Source organism: Staurois parvus, unplaced genomic scaffold, assembly GCF_062004578.1.
Source record: "Staurois parvus isolate SC_StPar_1 unplaced genomic scaffold, SC_StPar_1.0 ptg000275l, whole genome shotgun sequence".
NCBI classification, from domain to species: domain Eukaryota; kingdom Metazoa; phylum Chordata; class Amphibia; order Anura; family Ranidae; genus Staurois; species Staurois parvus.
Window position 1 is genome coordinate 3,448,905 of NW_028318071.1, and position 27,008 is coordinate 3,475,912.

At 44.8% G+C, this 27,008-nt stretch overlaps 1 protein-coding gene across 6 annotated transcripts in view; it reads right to left on the reverse strand.

The window, feature by feature from the left end:
* Window positions 1-27,008, reverse strand: part of LOC149459085 (latent-transforming growth factor beta-binding protein 3-like) — a 999,560-nt gene that overhangs the window by 415,541 nt on the left and 557,011 nt on the right. For all 6 annotated transcript variants that reach the window (XM_089681663.1, XM_089681666.1, XM_089681665.1 and 3 more), the window contains one exon: window positions 5,131-5,268. In XM_089681663.1, the coding sequence (XP_089537789.1) occupies window positions 5,131-5,268 (138 nt within the window). The remainder of the gene's footprint in view (window positions 1-5,130; window positions 5,269-27,008) is intronic.

Consider the following 27,008-nt stretch of genomic DNA (forward strand, 5'->3'; position numbering starts at 1 on the left):
GTTTCAAACGCTCTTGTCTATCCCTTTTATGCTTCATCGCCGCTGCTATGAGGAAACCAAGGATAACACACTTATGGGCCTCCCACTGCGTGAGGGGGGAGGTTTCCGGAGAGCAATATAGGGAAAAGTATTCCATCAGATTAGAGCAGATCTCCTGTTCAATAGCAGAATCTGCAAGAAGGGAAGCATCTAGGTGCCAAAATTTTGAGCGAATGTATTTATCTGGGAACCGTAAAGTCATGGTGATGGGGTGGTGGTCGGAAAGAACCATTGGTTCTATGGAAGCAGCATGGAGGAGTTGAAGATCCGATTGTGACAAAAAAAAGTAATCTATCCTAGAGTATTTGTTATGTGGTGCGGAATAAAATGAGTAATCCTTCACAGAAGGGTAGAGGGTTCTCCAGGAGTCGTGCAATTGTAAGTGTTGTAGCTGTATGCATATTTGCTTGAGGGTCTTGAATGGTAAAAAGGAGCTACCTGAGGAGGAGTCTAACAGTGGATTTCAAATACTCCCCCTAATATCAATACTCCTGATTGGAACGCAGCTAGAGCGGTTGTGATTGAAGGCATGAAAGAAACCTGCTTGATGTTGGGAGCATAAACATTAGCAAATGTAACGGGTCTATTGGCAAAAACGCCCTTTACAAACAAGTATCTGCCTTCAGGATCTACAAGGGAATTAGACATAGTGAAAGGACAATGTCTAGCGAATAAAATAGCTACTCCCTTTGATTTGGCCAAAGGATTGGTGGCGTGGAGGACTGTGGGAAAATGGAAAGCTTGGGAATGGAGTCCTGGCGAAAGTGCGTCTCTTGGAGGAAGACCACATCCGCTTTTTGTTTATGCAGGTAGGAGAGCAGCATGGAACGCTTTTCGGGTGTGTTCAGACCCTTGGAGTGAGAGGAATTTCAAGGACAATGGTCCCGAGACTGAGGTGGAGGGTGACATGATAACCTGTCCGTATTGCGGAAATCTGGGGCCACTGCGCACTAGGGGTGAGGGGAGCGGGGGGGAAGAAGGAGAAAGGGAAAAAAAAAGGGGGAGGGAACCGAGAGAAAGAAGTATTAAGGGTGAACGGCTTGAGGAAGAGACCTGCTATTCCACGTGAGAAAAGAAGAGACTAGGAAAGAAGGGAAAAATCAGAGAGAGAAGGGAAGAATGCCAAGAGGAGAAGTAGGAAAGAGATCAGAAAAAGAGAAATGGAAAAGTCAATATAGTAATACGAGCCGTAAAAATGTTCAGTAAGAACTCACAGAGTCCACTGTGTGGGGAACAAAGTAGAAGTCGAGACGAGAATAAAATGAGTAAACAAATGGAAAAATACAATTTGAGGAGGAGGGAATTCGATAGTGACTTATGTTGCAGAGTATTCTCGGGGCATAATATGTAGCAATGGCCTCCAACCTTCTCTGTAAGGTAGCAAGGCGTAAATTATGCGTGTGACACAAATTTGTAGGCAGGGACAGGGGTACAATATAAGTGGTAGAAATCCGGTCAGAGGCTGCCCCTACTCAATATGTGCCTGGAGTATCAAGGTACAGAGGAGACAAATATGTGAGAAAAGTCAGAATATATTGAGACAGTCACAAGACCTGTAATGGGGAAAAGACAAAACACGAAAGTGTAGAGGGCCTTGACGAGTATTACAAGCATCCCCTTAACAAGGAACAGAGTATCAAAGGGTCAACATAGGCAATACAATTGAAGGTCAGTGCAAAAACAGACAAAACACCATTGAGTCCCAAGTATCTAGCAGTAACAGTCGGATCTCGCTAGGGTCAGAACCAGTCATTACATCGCAAAACATAGAAATGGCTAAGTATTATGTGTATAGGTAAAAATAAGTTATCTAAGGCCCCTTTAATAACAAAAGGGAAGAGCATCACTTCTCGCGCATCAGTGAGGCCGAAGGGAACCTAGGGGCATAGGAAAAGCGGGCATCAGGGAAGTATCAGTAGTGTGAGCACCCCCAGATGTGTCTTTCCAGCCAAGTCAAAAATCGAGGAGGAAGAAGGCATGTCCAGACGGGACAGTCTGGTAAGAAGCAGGGAGAGGTGATGCTCGTTCGCCTGACCAGAAAGATGATAGAATAACACCTGCATTCTTCCCCTATAAGCTGCAACCCACTCCCCACACCCAGCACCCACTCCCCCCAAACCCCCCCTCAAGCAAGGCATCAGGCCCCCGCCACTGTCCCAAATATGTTGTATACTATACTCAGTTCACTGAGATCTCCTCTGAAGAAATCGGCTGTGCAGAGCAAATCGCAGCAGGCAGAGGAGAAGCAAAGTTCATCTGGATGCTTCCTCAGAAGTAGCAGGACGACATTCAATGAGGCGGGATGAGGCTCTGGGGGTACAAAGAGGATGCAGCCAATGGAGGACAAACCATCAGGAAGCTGGCAGACAATTCGGGTGCGTGGGAGTCCAGCTCGTAGGGCAGGTCCCAAGCCAATTGGAGGCACAGGGTCCGTTGGGGGGCCCGGGATGCTGAGTATCATCAGTAGAAAGCGAGCCGGGGGTCAGGTCGTTGGCCAAGGAGGAAGAACCGGCTGTAATATGGACAATGCTCGTCAGCCATTGGGACAAGGATAAATGAGAGGGGCCCGTCGGATGTCTTCCGGTCAATGACTGTGGGTCTGACCCCTGAAGAGTTGGCTCCCATCTATGCAAGCACATGGTGTTTTGAAAAGAATGGAAGTCCAATGCACAACGAGTGGGAGGGAGAGAGACATTCGGGACTCTTTAGGCGAAACAGTAGTGAAACGTGGAAAGTTGAAGCAAACTGCAGGCAACTGATAAAGGGTGCACAGAAGTGGCACGGGTGGATGAGGATTAGGTGCATTTAAATCTCGTGCTGTGATTTTCTGTGCGCAGGAGAGGCCGTTGGGCTAGAAACGGCCACAGCACCCCCTGTGGGGAGTCTTGGAGGAGTCAAAGGGGCTGTCTGACATCTACGATGGGTCTGCAGAACCCAGATCCAGGGCCGGCTGCAATCTCAAAGACCTATGCCATTCAGGCAGGTCTATCAGTGGAATGCTCAAAGAGGAACAGAAAGATGGCAGGTCTTCGGGGACTCGCAAGTCAAAGGTGTGGCCGCCAGCCCGTGCTGAAAGGCAAAAAGGAAATCTCCATCTGTAGAGAATATTGCGGGAGCGGAGCGTGTCTAATAGTGGACGCAGAGCTCGCCTTTGCCATAAGGTCATACTGGATAAGTCCTGAAACAGTTGTATATCCGCCCCTTCGTAAGTCAGATGTCTTCTGTCCCTGGCGCATCTAAGTATATCCTCCTTGAGCGGGAAATTGACAGTGCAGCAGACAATATCTCTGGGTGGGTCCGCGTCACCCCCCCTGGGCCGGATCGCCCTGTGCACACGCTCCATGTCAATCGGGGTTGTTGGCCGGCGGCCCAAGAGGTCGTTAAAGATGGTCGTTACTGCCTTGGGAATATCAGTGGTTTCCACGGATTCTGGTAGGCCACGGATTCTAATGTTATGTCTACCGCCACGATTGTCTAAGTCCTCAATATGCCTGTAGAACTCCAGGAATAGTCAAGGTATGAATCTCTGACTGTCGCTGTAAGTGGAGTATGGTGGACTTGTTTTGTCTGGAGACTGACTCCACCTGATCCAGCCTTGAGCCCATTGAGCGGATATCCTCCCGCAAATCGTTAAGGGCAGTAGTCAGAGCAGTGGTTAAAGTGGCCTTTATGTCAGCGGCCACAGCTTGCAAATCCCTTAGTGAGAGGGATTGAGTAGCAGAGGAAAAATCGTGCTGTGGCACTGTGTCATGCCCAGCGTGTACAGCCATGCAGGGAGAACAGCCTGTGTCAGTGGCTGTAGAGGGAGGGGGAGTGGGGGATGGAGAGAGAGAGAGGGAGAAGGCTGCGGCCATGCTCTCTGCTGCTGGGAGCTGAATAGCTCCTTAATGTGTCTCCCCGCGGTGTTGGGGCCGCTTGGAGACCGTGATCGGGTGCCGGAGTGCATCTGGTCAGGTTTCCCCATACTGAAGAGGATCTGCCTCACTCGACTCCTCCGTGCTGTGAAGCAGCTTGATCCGGCCGGTGGGAGCTCCAGAATTAGGCGGCCATTCTCCTCGGCGGCTAGCCACGCCCCCCAAGAGTGGCATTGCATTAAGTCTGCTGTCTGTTTGAAAAAAGCCCACGTTGGTGGTTATTGAAAAGAGCTTTGTCCACTGTTGTAAGGAGGACAAATGAGCCAAATAATGATTTTGGAGCGTGCAGTGCCAAAGGTGAGAGCTGTTAATAGGGAGTCAGTGAGTGCAGCAGGAATGAAAGCTGTAGGTAGGAGGGAAGGTGAAGAGGTGAGAACTGTAGATGGGTTGGGACTGGGTGAAGAGGTGAGAACTGTAGATTGGTGGAGGCTGGGTAAAGACGTGAGAACTGTAGATGGGTGGAAGCTTGGAGCAGAGATGAGAGCTGTAGATGAGTGAGGGTTGGGTGTAGAGTTGAGAGCTGTGAATAGGGGGTGGTGCTAGGTGCAGAGGTGAAACCTTTGACCTGGGATGCACAGGTGAGCTGTGGACATGAGCACAAAGGTGTGCTAAGGATGGAAATGCAGAGGTGAGCTGTGGATAGAAATGCGGAGGTGAGCAGTGGACAGGAGTGTAGAGGCAAACTGTGGATGGGGACCCAGAGGTGAGCTGTAAACAGAAAGGGCAGAGGTGAGCTGCGGATGGGGATGCAGATGTGGTCTGTCAACAAAGGACACAAAGAAGACCTGTAGATGGGGGGAGCAGGGGGAATGCACATTCTTGTGACCTGCACTCTGTATGCTGTGCTGCACATTACATACTCTTGACCATTGCACTCTGCACGCTGACTTGTATATTACACACTGCAATTGTGTTTTGTGTGATCTGAAAACTTCACATCTCCGTTCTCAATATGTTACACATTTGTGGTAGTTTCTTTATTGCAGCCATATACGTAATTAATGTACTGTATCTTTTCATGTAACTAGATCTAATTTGCAACAAGCATTTCAAAATAACCTAAAAAATAACTTTGTCGCATTATAAAATAAACCAATGTTGCAGGCTTAGAATTATAAAATTCATTGCATAGCTGAGAGAGGCACAATTAATCAGTAAATGCATGGAATATCCTTACCTAGCTCAGTATTGGGTACACAAAGCTTGTGTTCTGTGTGGTACTGCATATGTAGTGGGCAACGGCAATAGAAGGAGCCTCGAGTATTGATACATTGACCATTGACACAATTGGACTCATCTACGCATTCATCCACATCTGCAAGAGAAAAACAGTCCATTTTCATTCTAATAATTACTACAGTATATTTATAGGCTGTATCATGCAAACACTGAGTACCAATATAAATTTCCAACAGTTTTTGCACAATGGGTAATTTGTGAATTTGGTCTCCATTAAAAAAAATGAGATAACATATATTTTTAGGCTAAAAGAAAAGATGCCGCCTTCCTGCTCATGGACCTCTGCATATGCTCAGTCAGATAGGTCAAATACCTGCTGCCCTGTTGGTCACTGTGGTTCCTCCCACCAGCTTGTACATCCAGTAGTGACATATAAGCTGGCAGAGGGACCAGGTGTTCACTCACTGAAAAGTGTATGAATACTTGCAGCTGCCTGGAGAGCAGTGAAGAGGTGTCTTATCAAAAAACAGGCTGATGGAAAGGTAAATATATGTAGTATTTATTTTAGCAAGAATATATACAATTCACTCTGTGGTGACAAGTTCTCTTCTCTTCCAGTAGAAAATCTAATTTACAGTAACCACTTGAGCACCTGAGGATTTACCCCCCCTTAATGACCAGGCCTTTTTTGCTGTTTGGCGCTGCACTAATTCAAATGATAATTGCGCGGTCATGCAATGCAGTACCCAAACGAAATTTACGTCCATTTTTTCACACAAATAGAGCTTTCTTTTGGTGGTATTTGATCAACTGTGCGCTTTTTATTTTTTGCGCTATAAACAAAAAACCACAAAAATGTTTTAAAAAAAAAATATTTTCTACTTTCAGCTATAAAAAATATATCGTAAACTCACAGTTAGTCATAAATTTAATCCAAAATGTATTCTGCTACATGTTTTTGGTAAAAAAAATCCCAATAAGTGTATATTGATTGCTTTGTGTGAAAGTTATAGCGTCTACAAACTATGGTATAGATACTGTAACTTACGCCTTTTTTTGCTATACAGCGCTGCACTAATTCAAATGATAATTGCGCGGTCATGCAATGCTGTACCCAAACGAAATTTACGTCCTTTTTTTCACACAAATAGAGCTTTCTTTTGGTGGTATTTGATCACCTGTGCGCTTTTTATTTTTTGCGCTATAAACAAAAAACCACAAACATTTTGAAAAAAAACAATATTTTCTACTTTCAGCTATAAAAAATATATCGTAAACTCAAAGTTAGTCATAAATTTAGGCCAAAATGTATTCTGCTACATATTTTTGGTAAAAAAAATCCCAATAAGTGTATATTGATTGCTTTGTGTGAAAGTTATAGCGTCTACAAACTATGGTATAGATCAGCAATGGGCAAACTACGGCCCGCGGGCCGTATATGGCCCGGCGGACCTTTTAATCCGGCCCGCGGAGCGTGATACTGTCAGGATGATCTGTCCCCCTCGACGTATCTGCGCATGTGCCGGAGATCGCCGATCGGCTGCTAATGCCTGAAACTGGCACATGCGCAGATACGTCGAGGGGGACAGATCCTCATAGGAGACAGATTTTCATGCTACACCGGAACGGCGCGGGAATACGACGAGAGGAACGCGCGGAGCAAAGGTAAGTGAATTGACACAGGGGGGGCTTGGGGACTTAATATGGGGGATGAATTAATATGGGGAATGAATTACTATAGGGGGGATGAATTACTATATGGGGGATGAATTACTATGGGGGATGAATTACTATATGGGGGATTAATTACTATATGGGGGATGAATTACTATATGGGGGATGAATTACTATATGGGGGATGAATTACTATGGGGGATGAATTACTATATGGGGGATGAATTACTATGGGGGATTAATTACTATGGGGGATTAATTACTATAGGGGGGATGAATTACTATATGGGGGATGAATTACTATGGGGGATGAATTACTATAGGGGGGATGAATTACTATATGGGGGATGAATTATTATATGGGGGATGAATTACTATATGGGGGATGAATTATTATATGGGGGATGAATTATTATATGGGGGATGAATTACTATGGGGGATGAATTACTATGGGGGATTAATTACTATGCTTACTATGGGGGAATATTACTATACTTACTATGGATGACACATACACATCATTCATCTACTCTTGGTCCGGCCCCCGGGTCCAATATATGAACCCATTGCGGCCCTCAAGTCAAAAAGTTTGCCCACCCCTGGTATAGATACTGTAATTTATGCCTTTTTTTGCTATACAGCGCTGCACTAATTCAAATGATAATTGCGTGGTCATGCAATGCTGTACCCAAACGAAATTTACGTCCTTTTTTTCACACAAATAGAGCTTTCTTTTGGTGGTATTTGATCACCTGTGCGCTATTTATTTTTTGCGCTATAAACAAAAAACCACAAAAATTTTGAAAAAAAACATTTTCTAATTTCAGCTATAAAAAATATATTGTAAACTCAAAGTTAGTCATAAATTTAAGCCAAAATGTATTCTGCTACATGTTTTTGGTAAAAAAAATCCCAATAAGTGTATATTGATTGCTTTGTGTGAAAGTTATAGCGTCTACAAACTATGGTATAGATACTGTAATTTATGCCTTTTTTTGCTATACAGCGCTGCACTAATTCAAATGATAATTGCGCGGTCATGCAATGCTGTACCCAAACGAAATTTACGTCCTTTTTTTCACACAAATAGAGCTTTCTTTTGGTGGTATTTGATCACCTGTGCACTTTTTATTTTTTGCGCTATAAACAAAAAACCACGAAAATTTTGAAAAAAAACAATATTTTCTACTTTCAGCTATAAAAAATATATCATAAACTCAAAGTTAGTCATAAATTTAAGCCAAAATGTACAGTCTAAAAAATAACTCAAGCGACCTGTTACCACCACTTAATTAAATGTGTATTTCCAAGATAAAAATCCTAATTTATTGGTTTAAATAAACTTTTTCATTTAAAAACCTACTTTCATGAGTTGTGTTGAAATGATAATGTTGGAAATTACATCAACTTAATATTGTGTGTCATGTACAGTTACATTTCTGCATTCATTGTTGTACAATGAAATTTAAGTTAAGGTACCTTAATAAATATGACTTGGTAACTTAATTTTGCTCTACATTGAGAGCTGCATTGCAAGTCTCCACCCCCATTCATTTAACACAAATCAAGTCTCAGTTGTTTCAAAAACTGTTCCTTGAACTTGATGGACTGAAAGCCAGTGCTAAAGTAATGGGTCTCAAGTACAGTATTCTCTGAAGAACGTATGTGTTCCATAGCACAGTCATACTCAGATGACATTTTTCACTTTTATTTCAGTTCACAAAATGATGGTCGCAGGGTAATGCGGAAAGAATATAGCAAATTGTAAGAAAGCTCACAAAATATCAACTTTCAATATCCTCCAATAGCTTCACTATATTGCCACAATTTGTTGCACACTATAGCAAAGGTCTTGTAGAGAAACAGTTTCTGCACCAGACAGACAATTTTAAAAAAATCTTAATGCAAAGTGCTTACTCATTCATCTGTACAACTTTAAGGATTTGATTTTGGTGTGCAAAAAATGTCAATTGTTTAACAATTGGATTGTTGGGCCTTGGTTCACACAATGAAGTGCATGTGAATCACAAAGGAACTGCAACACATTCCTGTGCAATTCACATGTGGTTCAGTGTAATGCAATTTGAGCTCATTCATTTTGAATGAGCTCAAATCACACCACATCGCACCAAAGACATGCATGCACCAATTTTTGAACCACAGTGCAACCAGATTGCATGTTTTGTTTTGTACCATGCAATCTGGTGCCGGCAAATGCACTATGTTTGCAACACTGACATCCACTGCAGACTGCAAGGGTAGTGCGATTTTGAATGCGGTGCGCGAAATGCACACAGATTGCGGGGTTTCTACAACACATTCTAGTGTAAGCCTAAACTGATTAATTCATTTTTGAAAGCTAGTATAAAAAAAAAAGCTAAAAACTAATACAGAAAATGAATTTGGATCAACTTGATTTTTAACTGCTTTTTAACTTTAAAAAACTTGCTCATAATTGTAGCCATTAAGTACACGTGACTTGAAGGTTTCTTATAAAAACTGGAAAAACTATTTGAATTAACTTAATATGTTTAAGTACTCAACTTAAAAACATGTGTTTATAATGCCAGTAATTAAGTTGGCGGTAAATAAAAATGCATTCATTTCTATCAGAAAAGCTAATTACCTCAATGCAATGTAGTTTGTTACTTCAACTTAATTTCACCAGACATTGTCATAACTTAAAAAGCTTGATGCAAACTGTTGCGTTAATTTTTTGTTGTTGAGCCAAAACATTATTTTTTAGAGTGTATTCTGCTACAAAAGAATAGAGCTTTCTTTTGGTGGTATTTGATCACCTGTGCGCTTTTTATTTTTTGCGCTATAAACAAAAAACCACAAAAAATTTGAAAAAAAACAATATTTTCTACTTTCAGCTATAAAAAATATATTGTAAACTCAAAGTTAGTCATAAATTTAAGCCAAAATGTATTCTGCTACATGTTTTTGGTAAAAAAAAATCCCAATAAGTGTATATTGATTGCTTTGTGTGAAAGTTATAGCGTCTACAAACTATGGTATAGATACTGTAATTTATGCCTTTTTTTGCTATACAGCGCTGCACTAATTCAAATGATAATTGCGCGGTCATGCAATGCTGTACCCAAATGAAATTTACGTCCTTTTTTTCACAGAAATAGAGATTTCTTTTGGTGGTATTTGATCACCTGTGCGCTTTTTATTTTTTGCGCTATAAACAAATAAAACACGAAACTTTTGAAAAAAAACAATATTTTCTACTTTCAGCTATAAAAAATATATCGTAAACTCAAAGTTAGTCATAAATTTAAGCCAAAATGTATTCTGCTACATGTTTTTAGTAAAAAAAAATCCCATGCATTAGCGGGCAAACTGGCGCTATCTGGGAGGGGCGCTAACACTATCGGAAGTCACCAGTGACACTAATACAGTGATCAGTAAAAATCTGTTCACTGTAATCAATGACACTGGTGACAGGGCAGTGAAGGGGTTAACTGGGGGGGAGAGGGGGGCGATCAAGGGGTTAAATGGGATTTCTGGTGCACTAACGGGCAAACTGGCGCTATCTGGGAGGGGCGCTAACACTATCGGAAGTCGCCAGCAACACTGATACAGTGATCAGTAAAAATCTGTTCACTGATCAATGACACTGCTGACAGGGCAGTGAAGGGGTCAGCTCGGGGGGGGGGGGCGATCAAGGGGTTAGACGGGATTATTGGTGTATTAGCGGGCAATCTGGCGCTATCTGGGAGGGGCGCTAACACTATCGGAAGTCGCCAGCGACACTGATACAGTGATCAGTAAAAATCGGTTCACTGATCAGTGACACTGGTGACAGGGCAGTGAAGGGGTTAACTGGGGGGGGGAGATTAAGGGGTTAAATGGGATTACTGGTGTACTAGCAGGCAATCTGGCGCTATCTGTGAGGGGCGCTAACACTATCGGAAGTTGCCAGCGACACTGATACAGTGATCAGTAAAAATCGGTTCACTGATCAGTGACACTGGTGACGGCAGTGAACGGGTTAACTGGGGGGGGGCGATCAAGGGGTTAAACGGGATTACTGGTGTACTGGCGGGCAATCTGGCGCTATCTGGGAGGGGCGCTAACTCTATCGGAAGTCGCCAGCGACACTGATACAGTGATCAGTAAAAATCGCTTCACTGATCAGTGACACTGGTGACAGGGCAGTGAAGGGGTTAACTGGGGGGGGGGGAATCAGGGGGTTAAATGTGACCTAGGTGTGTTCTGTTAGTGTAGTGCTTTGTACTCACTTTTACTGTTTCTTCTTCTCTGTCTGGAACGGAATGTGTCCAGGCAGAGAAGAATGACATCATATCCTGTCCTGTGTAAATGTCAACACAGGACAGGATAGGACAGGGACCGATCATCTGATTTCAGCCAGACATCACTGGCTGAAATCTAATGATTGATCCCTCCGGGATCGAATGGTGTCACCCGCGGGTCGGCGGGAGCGCGCGTGCGCACCCCTTGCCGGCGAGAATGACGGGAGCGCGGAACCCGTTTTAAAACGCGGTTTTGCGCCTGCACGCGTATATATACAGTGGCAGGGCGGCAAGCGGGTAAAGTGTCTGACACAGCAATCATTTTTTGTCTTTGCACTTAACTGTTGGCACAGGTTAGTTACAAAAAACAAACAGACATAAGCTTGCTTACATACCTATGATTGCTCACTGCTAATGCATTTGGTTCACCAGATGTGATTGAGTATAAGTCAATATGTAACATAAATGTATGTACTTACTATTAGGGATGGGCTTGATGTTCGAGTCGAACGTAAGTAAGTGAGAAAATACTGTCCCACCCATCTACATGCTCAGCGTCTAAATGCTAGCTTGGTCAAATTGCTAGCGTTACAACTGCTGCCTTTCCATGTGGTGGACTCTGCCCCCTTCCTGAATTTGCTGTACCACAGTGGCAGGGTCCAAAAATAAATTTCTTTACATGTAAGGTCATTCCAGCTGTGTACCATCATGTGAAAGCAATGTTTTTGCCTCATTGGAGAGGGCGGTCAGCAGCAAGATCTACATTACTGCTGCCACAAGGTGCAGTAGACATGGTCAGGGACATTACATTTCCTTCACAGTGCACTGGGTACTCTGCTGGCAGCTGGGAAGGATGCAGGACAGGGTTCAGTGCTGGAACTTGTTCTGCCACCATGCTTCTGGAAAGCTGGTGGTGATTCTTCCACATCTGTCTGCTCCACCCCCTTCTCTTCTGCTGAACCGTCTTCTGAACCAGCAGTGCTCCCTAAGCATTCAAAGGACTACACAAGCAGTCAGGCTAAAAGATGCCATGCGGCATTCTGTCACCTCTGCAGGGGCAGGCTCAGAAGTGGTTGACGCCACAGCAGCTTGAGCCAGGAATGGTTGTATGTGACAATGGCACCATTTTTCTCTCCAACCTCCAATGGGGACACGACACAAGTTCCATGCTTAGCACATGTCCTGAATTTGGTGGTGCAGTGTTTCTTGAACAGGTACCCAAGCTTACACGATCATTTGAGGCAGGCCACAAAAGACGGTGGCCATTTCCAGTGGTCAAACACGGCTAGTGTTTGGCTGGCTGACATTCAACGGGAATTCAATCTGCCCACCAACTGCCTCATTTGTGACATACCCACCAGGTGGAACTCAACATTGGCAATGCTGCAGCGGCTGCACACGCAGCAGAGGGCCATTATTGAGTACCTGAGTGAGTGTGCACAAAGCCAGGCTCAGGGGAGCTTGGCTTCTTTTCTCCACACCAATGGCTGCTGATAAAGGATGCATGCACTGTACTGTCACCATTTGAGGCGGCCACAAGGATGGTGAGCAACATTGCATGCTTACTTTCCTCTCAAGGCCCCTTTATGCATATACCATTACTGTGGGGCCGAAGAACACACAGGAGGAGGAAGAGGAGGATTGTGGCAGCATGGAAGTAGAGTATAACATATGGCAGTCTTCAAGGGACAATTTTTAATCCCCAGGACTAGTACATGGCTGGGAGGAGGTAGTTTCTGACAGTGTCATCCTCAATGACCCAGATGACTCAGAATCTCCTGCCACCTCAAACGTACACAGCATAGGCTCCCTGATTTTGCAAAGCCTGCAAAAGGACCTGAGGATTCGTGGAATCAAAGAGAGGGATCATTACTGGTTGGCAACCCTTCTTGATCCACATTTCAAGGGTAAAGTTGCAGAGCTCATCCTGCTTTCACAGAAGGAGCAGGATGAAACATCTTGAGGACGCCTTGAAGAAAAATTTGTTTAACACCTTTCCAGACACTGGGCCCAGCAAGAATAACTGTTACAGTGTTCAGGCACCACCAACACCCAATTTTTCTGCACCTGTGTGTGCACCAGTTTGTTAGAGCAGTGCCAATTTCTGAGCTCATCAAGAGTAACTTTAAGGGTTAACAGTGCAGAGGCACCAACATCCATTTTTTCAACACAATGTGTGACAGGTGCATATAATTTGAGTTTTTAGAGCAGGGTCTAATCCTGAATCATCAAGAATAACTTGGAAGGGTTAAAGTGTGAATTCACCACCAACTGTTCGCCCGCCAAACACTCCACATTATATAAGGCTGCTTACACTGCTGCCTTATACAGTGTGTTGCTGGACACTGCCAAAGACAGAGGGGAGAATAACCCCCCCCCCCAAAAAAAAAAAATTAAAAATAAATAAAAAAACAAATAAAAATAAAACAAAAAATACATTAAAAAAAGGAACAGCGTGGGTTCTCACCCCCCCCCCCCCACCACCCCCTTTTCCTAATCCATACCATGCCCTTTAGGTCTGGAAGGTTAGGAGGGACCCCAGAGTAAAACAATTTTTAAAAAGTGCGTGTGATCGGCTGTGTCCTATCACAGACCATCACAAATGTAAGCAAACAGTGGACACATGATCCTGTGTGAGGAGGAGAAGGGGAACAGTGAGTTACCAGTGTACTGTGCACCACACTGCCCTGATTGCCCTGTGTACACAGCAGCCTATCAAATCAGTGTACCTGTCAGCAGCCCATCAGTGTACCGGTCACCAGCCCTTCAGATCTGTGTACCTGTTACAGCTGCCCATCAGGGTACCTGTCGCCAGCCCATCACTGTACCTGTCACCAGCCCATCAGCGTACCTGTCAGTAGAGCCCATCAGCATACTTGTTGCCAGCCCATCAGCGTACCTGTCGCAAGCCCATCAGCGTACCTGTCACAAGCCCATCAGCGTACCTGTTACCGCAGCCCATCAGTGTACCTGTCAGTACAGCCCATCAGTGTACCTGTCAGCACATCCCATCAGTGTACCTTTTGTGCAGCCCATCAGTGTACCTGTAAGTACAGCCCATCAGCGCATCTGTCAGCACAGCCCATCAGCATACCTGTTAACGCAGTCCATCAGTGTACCTGTCAGTACAGCCCATCAGTGTACCTGCCAGCACAGTCCTTCAGTGTACCTGTAGTGCAGCCTGTCAGCACATTCCATCAGCGTACCTTTCGTGCAGCCCATCAGCGTACCTGTAAGTACAGCCCATCAGCATACCTGTCAGTATAGCCCATCAATGCACCTGTCAGCACAGCCCATCAGCATACCTGTCGTGCAGCTCATCAGCATACCTGTCGTGTAGCCCATCAGTGTACCTGTCATGCAGCCCATTAGTGTACGTGCCAGCATATCCATCAGTGCAGCCCATCAGTGTACCTGTCAGTGCATACACCAGTGCAGCCTATCAGTGTACAGTTGCAAGAAAAAGTTTGTGAACCCCTTGGGATTACGTGGAGTTTTGCATGAATTGGGCATAAAATGTGCTCTGAACGTCATCTAAGTCACAACAATAGAAGAACACAGTCTGCTGAACATAACACTACACAAACATTAGATGTTGCCATGGTTTAATTGCACATAACATGTAAACATTCACAGTGCAGGGAGGAAAAAGTATGTGAACCTTTGGACTTAATAACTGGTTGACCCTCCTTTGGCAGCAATAACCTCAACTAAACGTTTCCTGTAGTTGCAGATCAGACCTGCACAACGATCTGGAGTAGTTTTGGACCACTCCTCTTTACAAAACTGTTTCAGTGTAGCAATATTCTTGGGATGTCTGATGTGAATCGCTCTCTTAAGGTCATGCCACAGCATTTCAATCGGGTTGAGGTCAGGACTCTGACTGGGCCACTCCAGAAGGCATATTCTGTGCTGTTGCAGCCATTGTTTTGTTGAATTACTTGTATGCTTTGGGTCATTGTCCTATTGCATCACCCATCCTCTGCGGAGCTTCAGTTGGCGGACAGATGGTCGTATGTTTTCCTGCAAAATGTCTTGATAAACTTTGGAAATCATTTTCCCATCAATGACAACAATCCGTCCAGGCCCTGAGGCAGCAAAGCAGCCCCAAAGCATGATGCTCCCTCTGCCATGTTTTACAGTGGGGATGAGGTTTTGATGTTGGTGTGCTGTGCCTTTTTTTCTCCACACATAGTGTTGTGTGTTCTTCCCAAACAACTCAATCTTGGTTTCATCTGTCCACAGTATATTTTGCCAGTAGTGCTGTGGAACATCCAGGTGCTCTTTTGCAAACTTCAAACGTGCTGCAATATTCTTTTTGGACAGCAATGGCTTCCTCCGTGGTGTCCTCCCATGTATTCCATTCTTGTTTAATGTTTTCCTTATTGTAGATGTGTCAACAAAAATGTTAGCATGTGCCAGAGATTTTTGTAGGTCTTTAGCTGACACTCTGGGATTCTTCTTTACCTCATGCAGCATTCTGCGCTGTGCTCTTGCAGTCATTTTTACAGGACGACCATGCCTAGGAAGAGTAGCAACAGTGCTAAACTTTCTCCATTTGTAGACAGTCTGTCTTACCGTGCTCACATGAACATCAAGGCTTTTGGAGATACTTTTGTAACCCTTTCCAGCTTCATGCAAGTCAACAATTCTTGATTGTAGGTCTTCTGAGAGCTCTTTTCTGCGAGGCATGGTTCACATCAGACAGTGCTTCTTGAAACCAGTAAACCCAAAACAGGTGTGTGTTTTTTAAGGGCAGGACAGCTGTCAGTAACACATCCAATATCATCACACTGATTGGAGTCAAGGTTGGCTGACTCCTGGCTCCAAATAGCTCTGGGAGAAGTCATTAAGCTAGGGCCTCACATACTTTTTCCTCCCTGCACTGTGAATGTTTACATGTTATGTGCAATTAAACCATGGCAACATCTAATGTTTGTGTAGTGTTATGTTCAGCAGACTGTGTTCTTCTATTGTTGTGACTTAGATGACATTCAGAGCACATTTTATGCCCAATTCATGCAAAACTCCACGTAATCCCAAGGGGTTCACATACTTTTTCTTGCAACTGTACCTGTCATCAGTGCAGCCCAATCAGTGTACCCATCAGAGAGCCACCATCATTGCCACCCATCAGCAGTGTACCCAACACAGTTACGTATCATACAGCCAAGATGTAAAAAAAAATTACACTATTGAGGAGGCATTTAAAATCTTAAGTATGACGGACGGGAGCAGCAGCGAGCTCTCACCGTCCGATTCAAATTCGGAATACGAATAGAAAGTAGTGGCTCAGTGACCAAATCGGAGGAGGAAGCAGTCCCTCCTAAAAGAGTAAGAAGCTCTGAAGAGCAGGCAACCACAGATAGCGCTATACACCCCAATGGTCAATCGGCAAATGTCAATGGAGCTAGAACTCAGGATGGAAGGCCCAGTATTAGCATTGGAATATCATGCTAGACCCCAAAATTCAGAGCCCAAACATACCTCCCAGATGCTCTGGCAAACCCTTTATGGCTGCCTTCTAAGCTCAGGATCGGCTACAATCCCTCCTTTAACCACACAGCCAGGCGTGCATCCCAACACAGAAAATTTTTCCCCAATTGATTTTTAAATTGATATTTCCCTGATAATTTCTTTCAATTTATTGTGGACCAAACTAACCTTTTTGCCCAACAATATATGGCAGACAACCCCAATTCATACTATGCTCATCCACTTGAATGGAGATGCCTAACAGTAGAGGAGTAGAGGAGTTTAAATTGTTTTTGGGCCTTACAGTCAACATGGGGCTTACAAAAAAAATGAATTACATTCATATTGGTTCACCCACCCCATCCATCACATTCCCATCTTTTCAGCTGTAATGTCCGGGTCATGCTATGACATGACAATGTGTTTCCTGCATTTCAATGATAATCCCCAGTGCCCTCCCCGAGATCAGACTGGCTATGACAAACTCTATAAAATTTGCCCGCTATATAATTTTTTTTATAAAATATTTTCTGAAATTTATGTCCCTGACCAAAATTTCTATGTGGATGATACACTTGTCCACTTTACTGGCTGGCTGGAAATCAAGCAATACATTCCCAGTAAAAGGGCCAGGTATGGACTGAAGCTCAACAAGCTCTGTGAGGTTCGGACACGGGGGGGAGGAGCCTGAACATGGCGGCACAGGAGAGTGTGGATTTGGCACTCTCCGATAGCCTTACCTTCCTTCCATCCTCCCGCGTTGATGTGGAAGATGCCAACGGGAGACCTACCTTTGAGAGGGGGGGTCTAAGTGGCAGCGTATTGGCTCGTGTGAAGAGAGCTCTCCAGCTCCCTGCGGACTGTCGGTGGGGATCCCGGAAGGAGTATGGGGTTGCCAGGAGATAGAGTGATGCGGTGTGACCACGTGGTCAGCCGCAGAGGAGCGCTGGGAGGAGGAGAAGCTGGCCGGCATCCTGAGGAGACAGGGAGACGCCAGCTTGTTCCCCAGCTCGATCCTGGTGGATGTGGAAGTGCAGGACAAGAAAAGGGACCCAGAGGAATCCCCCAAAGGAGCAGTCACAGACAAGAGAAGCTCGGCACCAGAAGAAAAGGAAGGGAGCCTGAAGCCGCCTCACAGAAGAAAGCAGAGGAGGGGAAGGTGAGTGAGAGCGGCTGGGCTGGTCTTGTGTATACTGTACAAGGAACATTGTGTAAAGTTGAGAGAGGGGATTCCTTGGGGGTCGGAGGATGTGGAGGAGAAAAGAGGCCATAGAAATGGAAAAGTATAATTAAAAGGAGCAATGGGTCAAATTATTCCAAGCATTTATCCTAGCACTCACCTTAGTGTCCAAAGAAGAGAAGCAAGTCTTACAGGCGACATGAAAAACAAAGGTGTTAAAGGAAGTGGGCCCAAGGGGTCCCAAACTGGTACAATTAAAAAATATACGTCACAAGGGAATGTGACCCTAGAAAGGCCCCAGGGAGCAAGCAAAAGAAGCGAAATGGAAATTAGTATGGAAAACAGTCCTAGACTATCCCTGGGAAGGGTTATTAGTAGTCAACAAGGAACAGAGGAAATGTGGGTGAGAGAACCTGAAAAAGAACTACAAATGCCAAATAAAAAAGAGATGGCAGAAATGTTTAAAAATCTGGAAAAATAAATAAAGCAAGAGATGGGGATAATACGGAAAGATCTGGGGCATCTGTTAACTAGAGTGGAAGAAACGGAGAAAAAAGTAAAAAAAAAAATGGGAAAAAAGGATAGTAGACATAAGGAAAGAACAAAAAAAGTTGCTTTATAAGATGGAGGTTCAAGAAAACAGGGATAGGAGATGAAACCTCAGGATACGGGATGTCCCAGAGAATTCACCAGGGGAAGACCTAAGGGGAACAACAAGTAAAATTTTAAACTCCATAATGGACAGATCTGCTTCAGAGATATTTAAACTGGAGGGTGTTTTTAGAATAGGAAAGTTCCAGCAAGAAAGAAGAAAAAGAAAAACCGAGAGATATAATTGTGCAATTCAATAATTATGGGGATAAAGAGATATGGAAAAAGATCAAAGGAAAATCAAGTATTAAGTATGGAGAAACAAATGTACAAATTTGTGCAGGTTTAGCAGCTGGGACATTGAAGAGAAGGAGATCTTTGAAACCTCTATTTGAACAGATGAAAAAACAAAATGTACAATATAGATGGGGCTTCCTGGCATGTTTAATTGGATGGAAAAATTGAATTACAGCATTCTTGAGATTTCCCGAAGACATCAGAGACTTTTGTGATAGACTTGACTTGCAGAAAATGGAGATACCGGGATAGGAAGAAGAAGGAGAGACATCGGCTATGGGAAAAGAGGAATGGCAGCTAATTAGAAGGCAAAGACAGAATGTGGGAGGGGGAGTGAGGAGTGGGGGGAGTAGGGGAGAGAGTAGGGGGGCGATTTTTTTTATTTGATTTTTTTTTTCTCTCTCTCTTTCCCTCTTCTCCCCCCTACACCTCTTTCTAGCCTCCCAATTTGAGAGCAGGTGGAAATTTATAGGATCACATAGAGGGATATAGGGGAGGAGGGGGGGAGGTGAGCCATGCGTGGGCAGAGCTCAACCCCAAGGATTGAATCAAAAGGTGAGATTTAGCCCACAAATGATTTGTAGGCAAATTATAAGCCAAGCAGGTGGGAGGGTGGAAATGGGGGGAGGGGTGGCTGGGAGGAGGGCAGAAGTGGAATGGGGGGAGGGAAGTAGGGGAAGGTGGGGGGAGGAGGGATATGGGTGGGGGTAGTTAGGTTAACACTCTGTGATAGGTGAGAAGATACAGCAAAAAAGAGAAAAGGAGAGAGGAGACAAAGGGGAGGAGAGGAGGTAAAAGAAGGATGGAAGAGATACAGTTTGTAACTTATAATGTAAATGGGTTAAATTGAAGTAACGTCAATATCAGATCATGCTCCTGTCACAATGAAATTAAGATGGGGAAGAGAGTTGAAAGGGGGAATAGCATGGAGGTTGAATGAGACACTTCTCCTGGATCAAGAGACTGATCAAAAAATTGGGGAGGAAATTGAGCGATTTTTTGAGGAAAATGATACAGGAGATGCAGCATTAAAAAGTACCATGGTAGGGAAAAGTCCAGGACCAGATGGGTATACTGTGAGTGTCACATATCTGATAGGATGACAAGGTCGGCCTCACTTGTGTCACTAATCCTGAGCCCGCTGAGGTTGGAACAGAGGGCATCTAAGGACCAGGGGGACAAGAGCGCCAGGGTTTTGCTTGCGGCTCTTGCAGATGATGACCTTGGTAAGCAGGAAATCCACTGACTCGGATACTGTAGAAATAGACCAGGCAGGTGCAGTGGATTGTCAGATGCACCTCAGAGCCAGGTTTGCAGCCAGTACACAGGACTGGAGCAGAGTCGTAGGATAGCCAGGGTCATAACAGTCAGGCAGCGCGGTACAGGATCAGGAGGAAAATGCCACAGTCAGGAACAGAGCCGAAGTTAGGAACCGGGGGGCAGAAGAGAACTCAGAGTCGGGTCAGGAACAAGCCGGGTCAGCACCAAAGGAATTGCACAGAAAACAAGCAGGACACTGAGGGAGCTGAAGACCAGTCAGCACTGAATCAGCACCGAGGTGCTCTTTAAATAGCCCGCCCAGCGCCGACAGGCGTGCCTGGGTCCTAGTGCCTGCCCAGCGCCGTCATTGGTGACAGGCGCGCCTGGGTCCAAGTGCCCGCCTGCCTGTATGCCTTGTCGGGATCCTGCGCCTGAGCAGATTTATGCGCTGCGGCGATCTTCTTATTCCCTGATACTGCCCCCCTCCGGATGCTCCCTAGGGCTCGTTTCTCAGGATGACGACGGAGGTAGGCTTGAAGTATCCGTGGGGCATGGACATTGGTGGATGGTTCCCAGGAGTTATCCTCAGGTCCATAATCCTTCCATTTGATGAGGAACTGGGTCTGTCCGCCCCTCTTCCTACAGTTCAAGATAGCCTCCACTTCGTATTCTTCATTTCCATCCACCAACAGTGGAGCAGGTGCCTCAGAATTCCGGTTGGGGAACCCACTTGGGACGTGTGGTTTCAGTAAAGAACAATGAAATACCGAGTGGATCTTTAGGTTAGCTGGTAGTTCCAATTCAAATGCTACAGGGTTAACCCTTCTCTTGACAGAAAATGGTCCAAGGTATCTCGGACCCAGCTTTTTTGATGGACAATTTAATTTCAGATTAGCCGTGGACAGCCAGACTTTATCCCCTTGTTTTAGTTTCAAGTTGCCCCTTCTTTTTCTATCAAAAATTTTTTTGTTACTCTCTTGGGCCTCAGAAATCGTTTTTTGTAATATTTTGCCGTTCCTCCTGAGGAACTCAATCCTTTATTCTACTGCCGGGACAGCGGCCTCCACTGGTATTTCTGGAAGAAAGGAGGGGTGGTATCCGTAATTAGAGTAAAAGGGGATTGTTTGGTGGGGGAATGTATGGAGTTATTATATGCGAACTCTGCTAAAGGAAGGAGTGATGCCCAGTCGCCCTGTGAGTACGAGGAGAAGCATCGGAAGTATTGCTCCAGCGTTTGATTTGTCCTCTCCGTTTGTTCATTTGTTTGAGGATGATAAGCAGAGGAGAAGCGTAACTCAAACTCTAATGCCTCACACAGAGCTTTCCAAAATTTAGACGTAAATTGTACCCCTCGATCCGACACAATATTTAAGGGAACACCATGTAGCCTTACAATTTCCTTGATGAAAGCGGAAGCCGTTTCTGTAGTGGAAGGAGTCTCTTTCAAAGGAATGAAGTGGGCCATCTTGGACAAGCGGTCAACTACTACTAAAATAGTGGTGAATTCCTCAGATGGGGGGAGTTCCACAATAAAATCCATGGAGATCATGCTCCAAAGTTTTTCTGGTACAGGCAGGGATTCCAGCAGGCCCCAAGTCTTGGCTCTATCCGACTTATTCCTCAGACAGACTGTGCACGATTTGACAAAGTCCTGGTAATCCTTTGCTGCATTAGGCCACCAAAAAGAGCGAGAGACTAACTCAGATGTTTTGCGAATCCCAAAGTGATCTGCTAAGGGATGGTCATGACATCTCTGGAGAATAAGTGCTCGAAGTCCTTCGGGCACAAAGATCTGTCCCTTGTGGAAGTACAGGCCATCCTTAAATTGTAGATGCAGATTTACAGGAGGTGGAATATTGTCCATGGCTTCTTTTATCTGAGTTACAAGATTGCAGAAGTAGAAAGCTTTTAGCTGGCAAGATCGTATCGGGTTCTGACTGAACAACTGGGTCAGGAAACTTGCGGGAGAGTGCATCAGGTTTACCATTCTTTGATCTCGGACGGTAGGTCAGATGGAAGACGAAGCGTGACAAAAATAGTGCCCACCTAGCTTGTCGTGGCCTGAGTCGTTTTGCAGTTCTCAGGTACCCTAGATTCTTGTGGTCAGTAAAGATGAGAATAGGATGGGCTGCTCCCTCTAGTAAATAGTGCCATTCTTCTAATGCTGCTTTGATGGCTAGTAATTCCCTGTCTCCCACATCCTAATTTCTCTCAGAGATGTTCAATTTCCGGGAGAAGAAAGCGACAGGATGCAGAATGGATTTGGGCCCCTGCCTTTGTGAAAAGATGGCTCCTAACGTGTTTTCTGAAGCATCAACTTCAAGGATGAAGGCTAGGACAGGGTCAGGGTGTTTCAGGATGGGTGCGGTTATGAACATGATCTTTAGCTGCTCAAAGGCTGCTTGGGCCTCAGGAGTCCATTTGAAGGGCACATGTTGCCTGGTGAGCTGTGTCACTGGCGCTAGGATTCCAGAGAAGTCCTTGATAAACTTCCTATAGAAGTTCGCGAAGCCTATAAAGCGCTGCACAGCTTTCCTATCTTCAGGGACGGGCCATTCCAAGACGGCGGACACCTTCTGAGGGTCCATGGAGATGCCTTCTGGAGTGATCACCAGCCCGAGGAATTGGATAAATTGTTTCTCGAACTTTTCAGCTTTTGCATAGAGGTGGTGTTGGGGTAGTCTCTCCAGTGTCTTTTTTACATGGTCACGATGACTCTCAATGGAACAAGAAAAAACCAAGATATCATCCAGATACACAATTAAAAATAAATCCAGGTAGTCCCGAAAAAAATCATTTACCAGGTGTTGGAAGGTTGCTGGGGCATTGCAGAGACCAAAGGGCATTACCAGATACTCAAAGTGCCCGAATCTGGTTCGGAAGGCTGTCATCCATTCGTCTCCCTCCCGAATCCTTACTAGATTGTAAGCACCCCTCAGATCCAACTTTGAGAAAAAGCATGCTCCTCACAATCTTTGGAACAACTCGGGGAGCAGAGGAAGAGGATAACGGTTTCTGACCGTGATCTTGTTCAAGTCCCGATAATCTATACAAGGTCTCAAAGTGCCATCCTTCTTCTCCACGAAGAATATGCCGGACAGAGGGTAAATCCTACCGAAAGGAATTTCGGCGCTGGGCAGGAGCTCAATTGGACAATCATAAGGACGATGTGGAGGAAGGGTATTGGCACTCTTCTTATTGAACACATCCAGTTATTCGTGGTAAACCGTAGAGACAAGCTTCAGGGTTTCAGGGTCAGAATGAATACTGAGCAGAGGGGTTGTCCCACCTGTCTCTTTGAGGGTGCAGTGACTCTGAAAATATTCCGAAGGGAAAGAGATCTCTCCGGTCAACCAATTGATGGTTGGATTATGTGCTTTTAAACAAGGTATACCGAGAAAAATCTGGGAAGTGATGTCCAGACATAGGAATTCTTGGTGTCCCAACCGAGAATAGCAAAATATTGGCAAGGTTTCTTGTGTTACCGGACCGGAACTAATACCAGACCCGTCCGCCAGATGAACTGCAAGCCTCTGTTTTCGTGTGGAGGGAAATCTGATTCTGAGTAGCAAAATGGGAATCCATGAAGCAGCTACAGGCACCTGAGTCAATGACGGCCAGGACCGTGATAGTCCTTTCAGCCAGTTGTAATTGCAGCTAGAAAGAGAGGATGCATCATGTAGAAACAGTTGGGCGAAGATTTGTGAGGTTTGATCGGGAAGGTAGCCACGAAATGTCCCACTTCACCACAGTAGAGGCAGAGATTGGACTTCTGCCGACAGAGACGTTCTGCTGCGGATAACTGTGGTCTCCAAAAGCTCCTTCTAGCTGGATTGGTGGGCAACTCAGACGGGACAACATTCTTAGCTGGCACAACTTCAGGGCATAACAGAAGTTTCCCACTGGTCCTTTCAGTTAACCTTTCCCGAATCCGACGATCGATATGGATCGTTAGGTCTATCAGAGTCTCCAGTCTTGTTCGTACGTATGAACAGGAGCCAGGCGCTGTGTAGTTTTGTGATAAAAGTAATACACCTTATATGGAGGTGTGCCTTTAATAAATCATATGGTAAAAAATAAATAACCAGCCTGTGGCTTTAAGAAGCCAGGTTCCAAGATGGACAGCCCGTCCGCTCAGAGGGAAGCAGTGGAGTAAAATACCTGTCAGTGCAGGGACCACGTGTACCCGACGTCCCAGCGTCCTGGATGACGTCACCACGATGTGGAGAGACGGAGGGGGGGAACTCTTGCTGGAGCCGCAGCTTTAGAAGGAAGAGGCTGGATGCCGGGACAACATATTTCGCGCACATGCGCTTTGTCAAGTCTCCATATAAGATGTATTACTTTTATCACAAAACTACACAGCGCCTGGCTCCTGTTCATAATTCCCACAAACCAATGAGTTTTTTCCCCACCAATCACAGTTGACATATACCATTCACTTATTTCCTTTGGGACACATCTGTGCGCTTTTATCCAGACTGTTCTTCAAGTCTTGTTGGTACTCCCACTCGGGCCAGCTCATTCTTGAGGGTGTCAGAAAGACCAAGGTGGAACTGATGACGGAGAGCAGACTCGTTCCACTGAGTATCAGAACTCCAGATACGGAAATCAGTGACATAATCCTCCACAGGCTTTTGGCCTTGTTGTTTACTGATCATAGCCTCCGCAGTTTGGCGCTGGAAAGGATCTGCATAAACTTGCGCCATTGCTGAAAAGAATGAATCCACAGAGGTTTGGGCTGGATCATGTTGTTCACGAAGATGGTATGCCCAGGACTGGGGTTCATTTCTAAGAAGGGTGATGACAAACCCTACTTTAGTACTTGGTGAGGAGAAGGTCCTGGGGAGCAGAGAGAAATATAACTCACAGGAGTTACAAAAAGTCCTGAACTTCCGGCGATCTCCTGTAAAGAACTCAGGCATAGGTACCCGGTGTTTCGGTAGAACCGAGGTTTCAAGGAACATACTGATCTCGGTTTGAGTGGCTGTACCACAGGTTACTGTGTCGGAGAGGACATTAGAGTCGGTTCGCAGTTTGCTCTCCAGGTATTGGAAGTTTCTCTGCAGGTCATGTATTACATTGGACAAGGAAGTCACAGTTTGGCGAATGTCCCCCAGTTGTGAGGCCTCCCTTTCAGACTCCATCATTGGCTGACTGGTACTGTCACGTACCTGATGGGAGACTGAATTGACAAGATCGGCCTCACTTGTGTCACTAATCCTGAGCCCGCTGAGGTTGGAACAGAAGGCGTCTAAGGACCAGGGGGACAAGAGCGCCAGGGTTTTGCTTGCGGCTCTTGCAGATGATGACCTTGGTAAGCAGGATATCCACTGATTCGGATACTGTAGAAATAGACCAGGCAGGTACAGTGGATTGTCAAATGCACAGCAAAGCCAGGTTTGCAGCCAGTACACATGACTGGAGCGGAGTCGTAGGATAGCCAGGGTCATAACAGTCGGGCAGCACGGTACAGGATCAGGAGGAAAATGCCACAGTCAGGAACAGAGCCGAAGTCAGGAACCGGGGGGCAGAAGAGAACTCAGAGTCGGGTCAGGAACAAGCCGGGTCAGCACCAAAGGAATTGCACAGGAAACAAGCAGGACACTGGGGGAGCTGAAGACCAGTCAGCATTGAATCAGCACCGAGGTGCTCTTTAAATAGCCCGCCCAGCGCCGACAGGCGTGCCTGGGTCCTAGTGCCTGCCCAGCGCCGTCATTGGTGACAGGCGCGCCTGGGTCCTAGTCTCCGCCTGCCTGTATGCCTTGTTGGGATCCTGCGCTGCATCGATCTTCTTGTTTCCTGATAGTGAGGTATTATAAAAAATATAAAGAACTATTAGTACCCAAACTGAAGATATATATGAACGCACTGGGGGGAAAGATGGAAATGAGACAGGAATCCCTACAAGCACATGTGGTTCTTATTCATAAAGAAGGAAAGGATGCCACTCAGTGTTCAAGTTATAGACCAATTTCATTACTGAACACGGATACTAAACTATATGCAAAGGTATTAGCAAATAGGCCGAAAGACTTAATGCCCAAGTGGATACATGGGGATCAGGTGGGGTTTGTCCCAGGGAGAGAGGGGAGAGACAATGGGTTGAGATCTCTGCTGTTTATACAGAAAAGTAGAAAAGAAATGGTGCTCTCGATTGATGCTGAAAAGGCATTTGACAGAGTAGATTGGGGATATATGATGGATACTTTAGAAGTATTAGGGTTGGGAGTTAGAATGAGAGAGTGGATAGGAAAGTTGTATAGTAGGCCCTCCGCAGCTATCATTGTCAATGGGGATAAATCAGAGTTTTTTGGGATGTCAAATGGAACAAGACAGGGATGCCCATTGACTCCATTATTGTATGTTTTGTCAATGGAATCTTTATTGTCTACAGTAAGGAAGAATATGGATAGGAGACATAGAACATAAGGTGGCAGCTTATGCGCATGATCTGTTGTTTTATGTGGGGAACCCCAGGATAACATTGCCAAATCTAATGAAGACATTGAAGGAATATGGGGAGTTATCAAATAATCAAGAGTAATCATGTAATCAAGATACAAAAGGAATTTCCCTTCGTATGGAAAGAAAAAGAATTAAAATATTTAGGGATAAATCTCACAGTTTCTTACAAGAACCTATATAAATTAAACAATATTCCACTGTTGAACGAAATTAAAGAGGAGTTAAGGAAATTAGGAGGAGGAAGCCCATATTGGATAGGACGTGTAAACTTGATAAAAATGGTAATTGTTCCCAAAATCTTATATAAATTTCAAATGATTCCAATTAAGCTCCCAGAGGTATATTTTAAAACAATTAAAAAAATGATAACAAGATATATATGGAGGAACAGAAAACCTAGAATAAGTTACGAAACGTTGAGTAGGAATAAAGAGAAGGGTGGACTGGGAGTTCCAGATTTTAAGAGATATTATAATTCAGTAATAATGGCAAGAATTTTCAATTGGACGCATAATCCAAAAGGGAAAAGCTGGGTTAAAATGGAGAATGTACTCAGTGGAACTAATTTGAGTAGGATTATATGGGTGCCTACACAATATAGAGGATTAGTAGATAGTACAAGTTTGTACACTTTAAATGTTTTAAGAGTATGGGATATGTTGCCC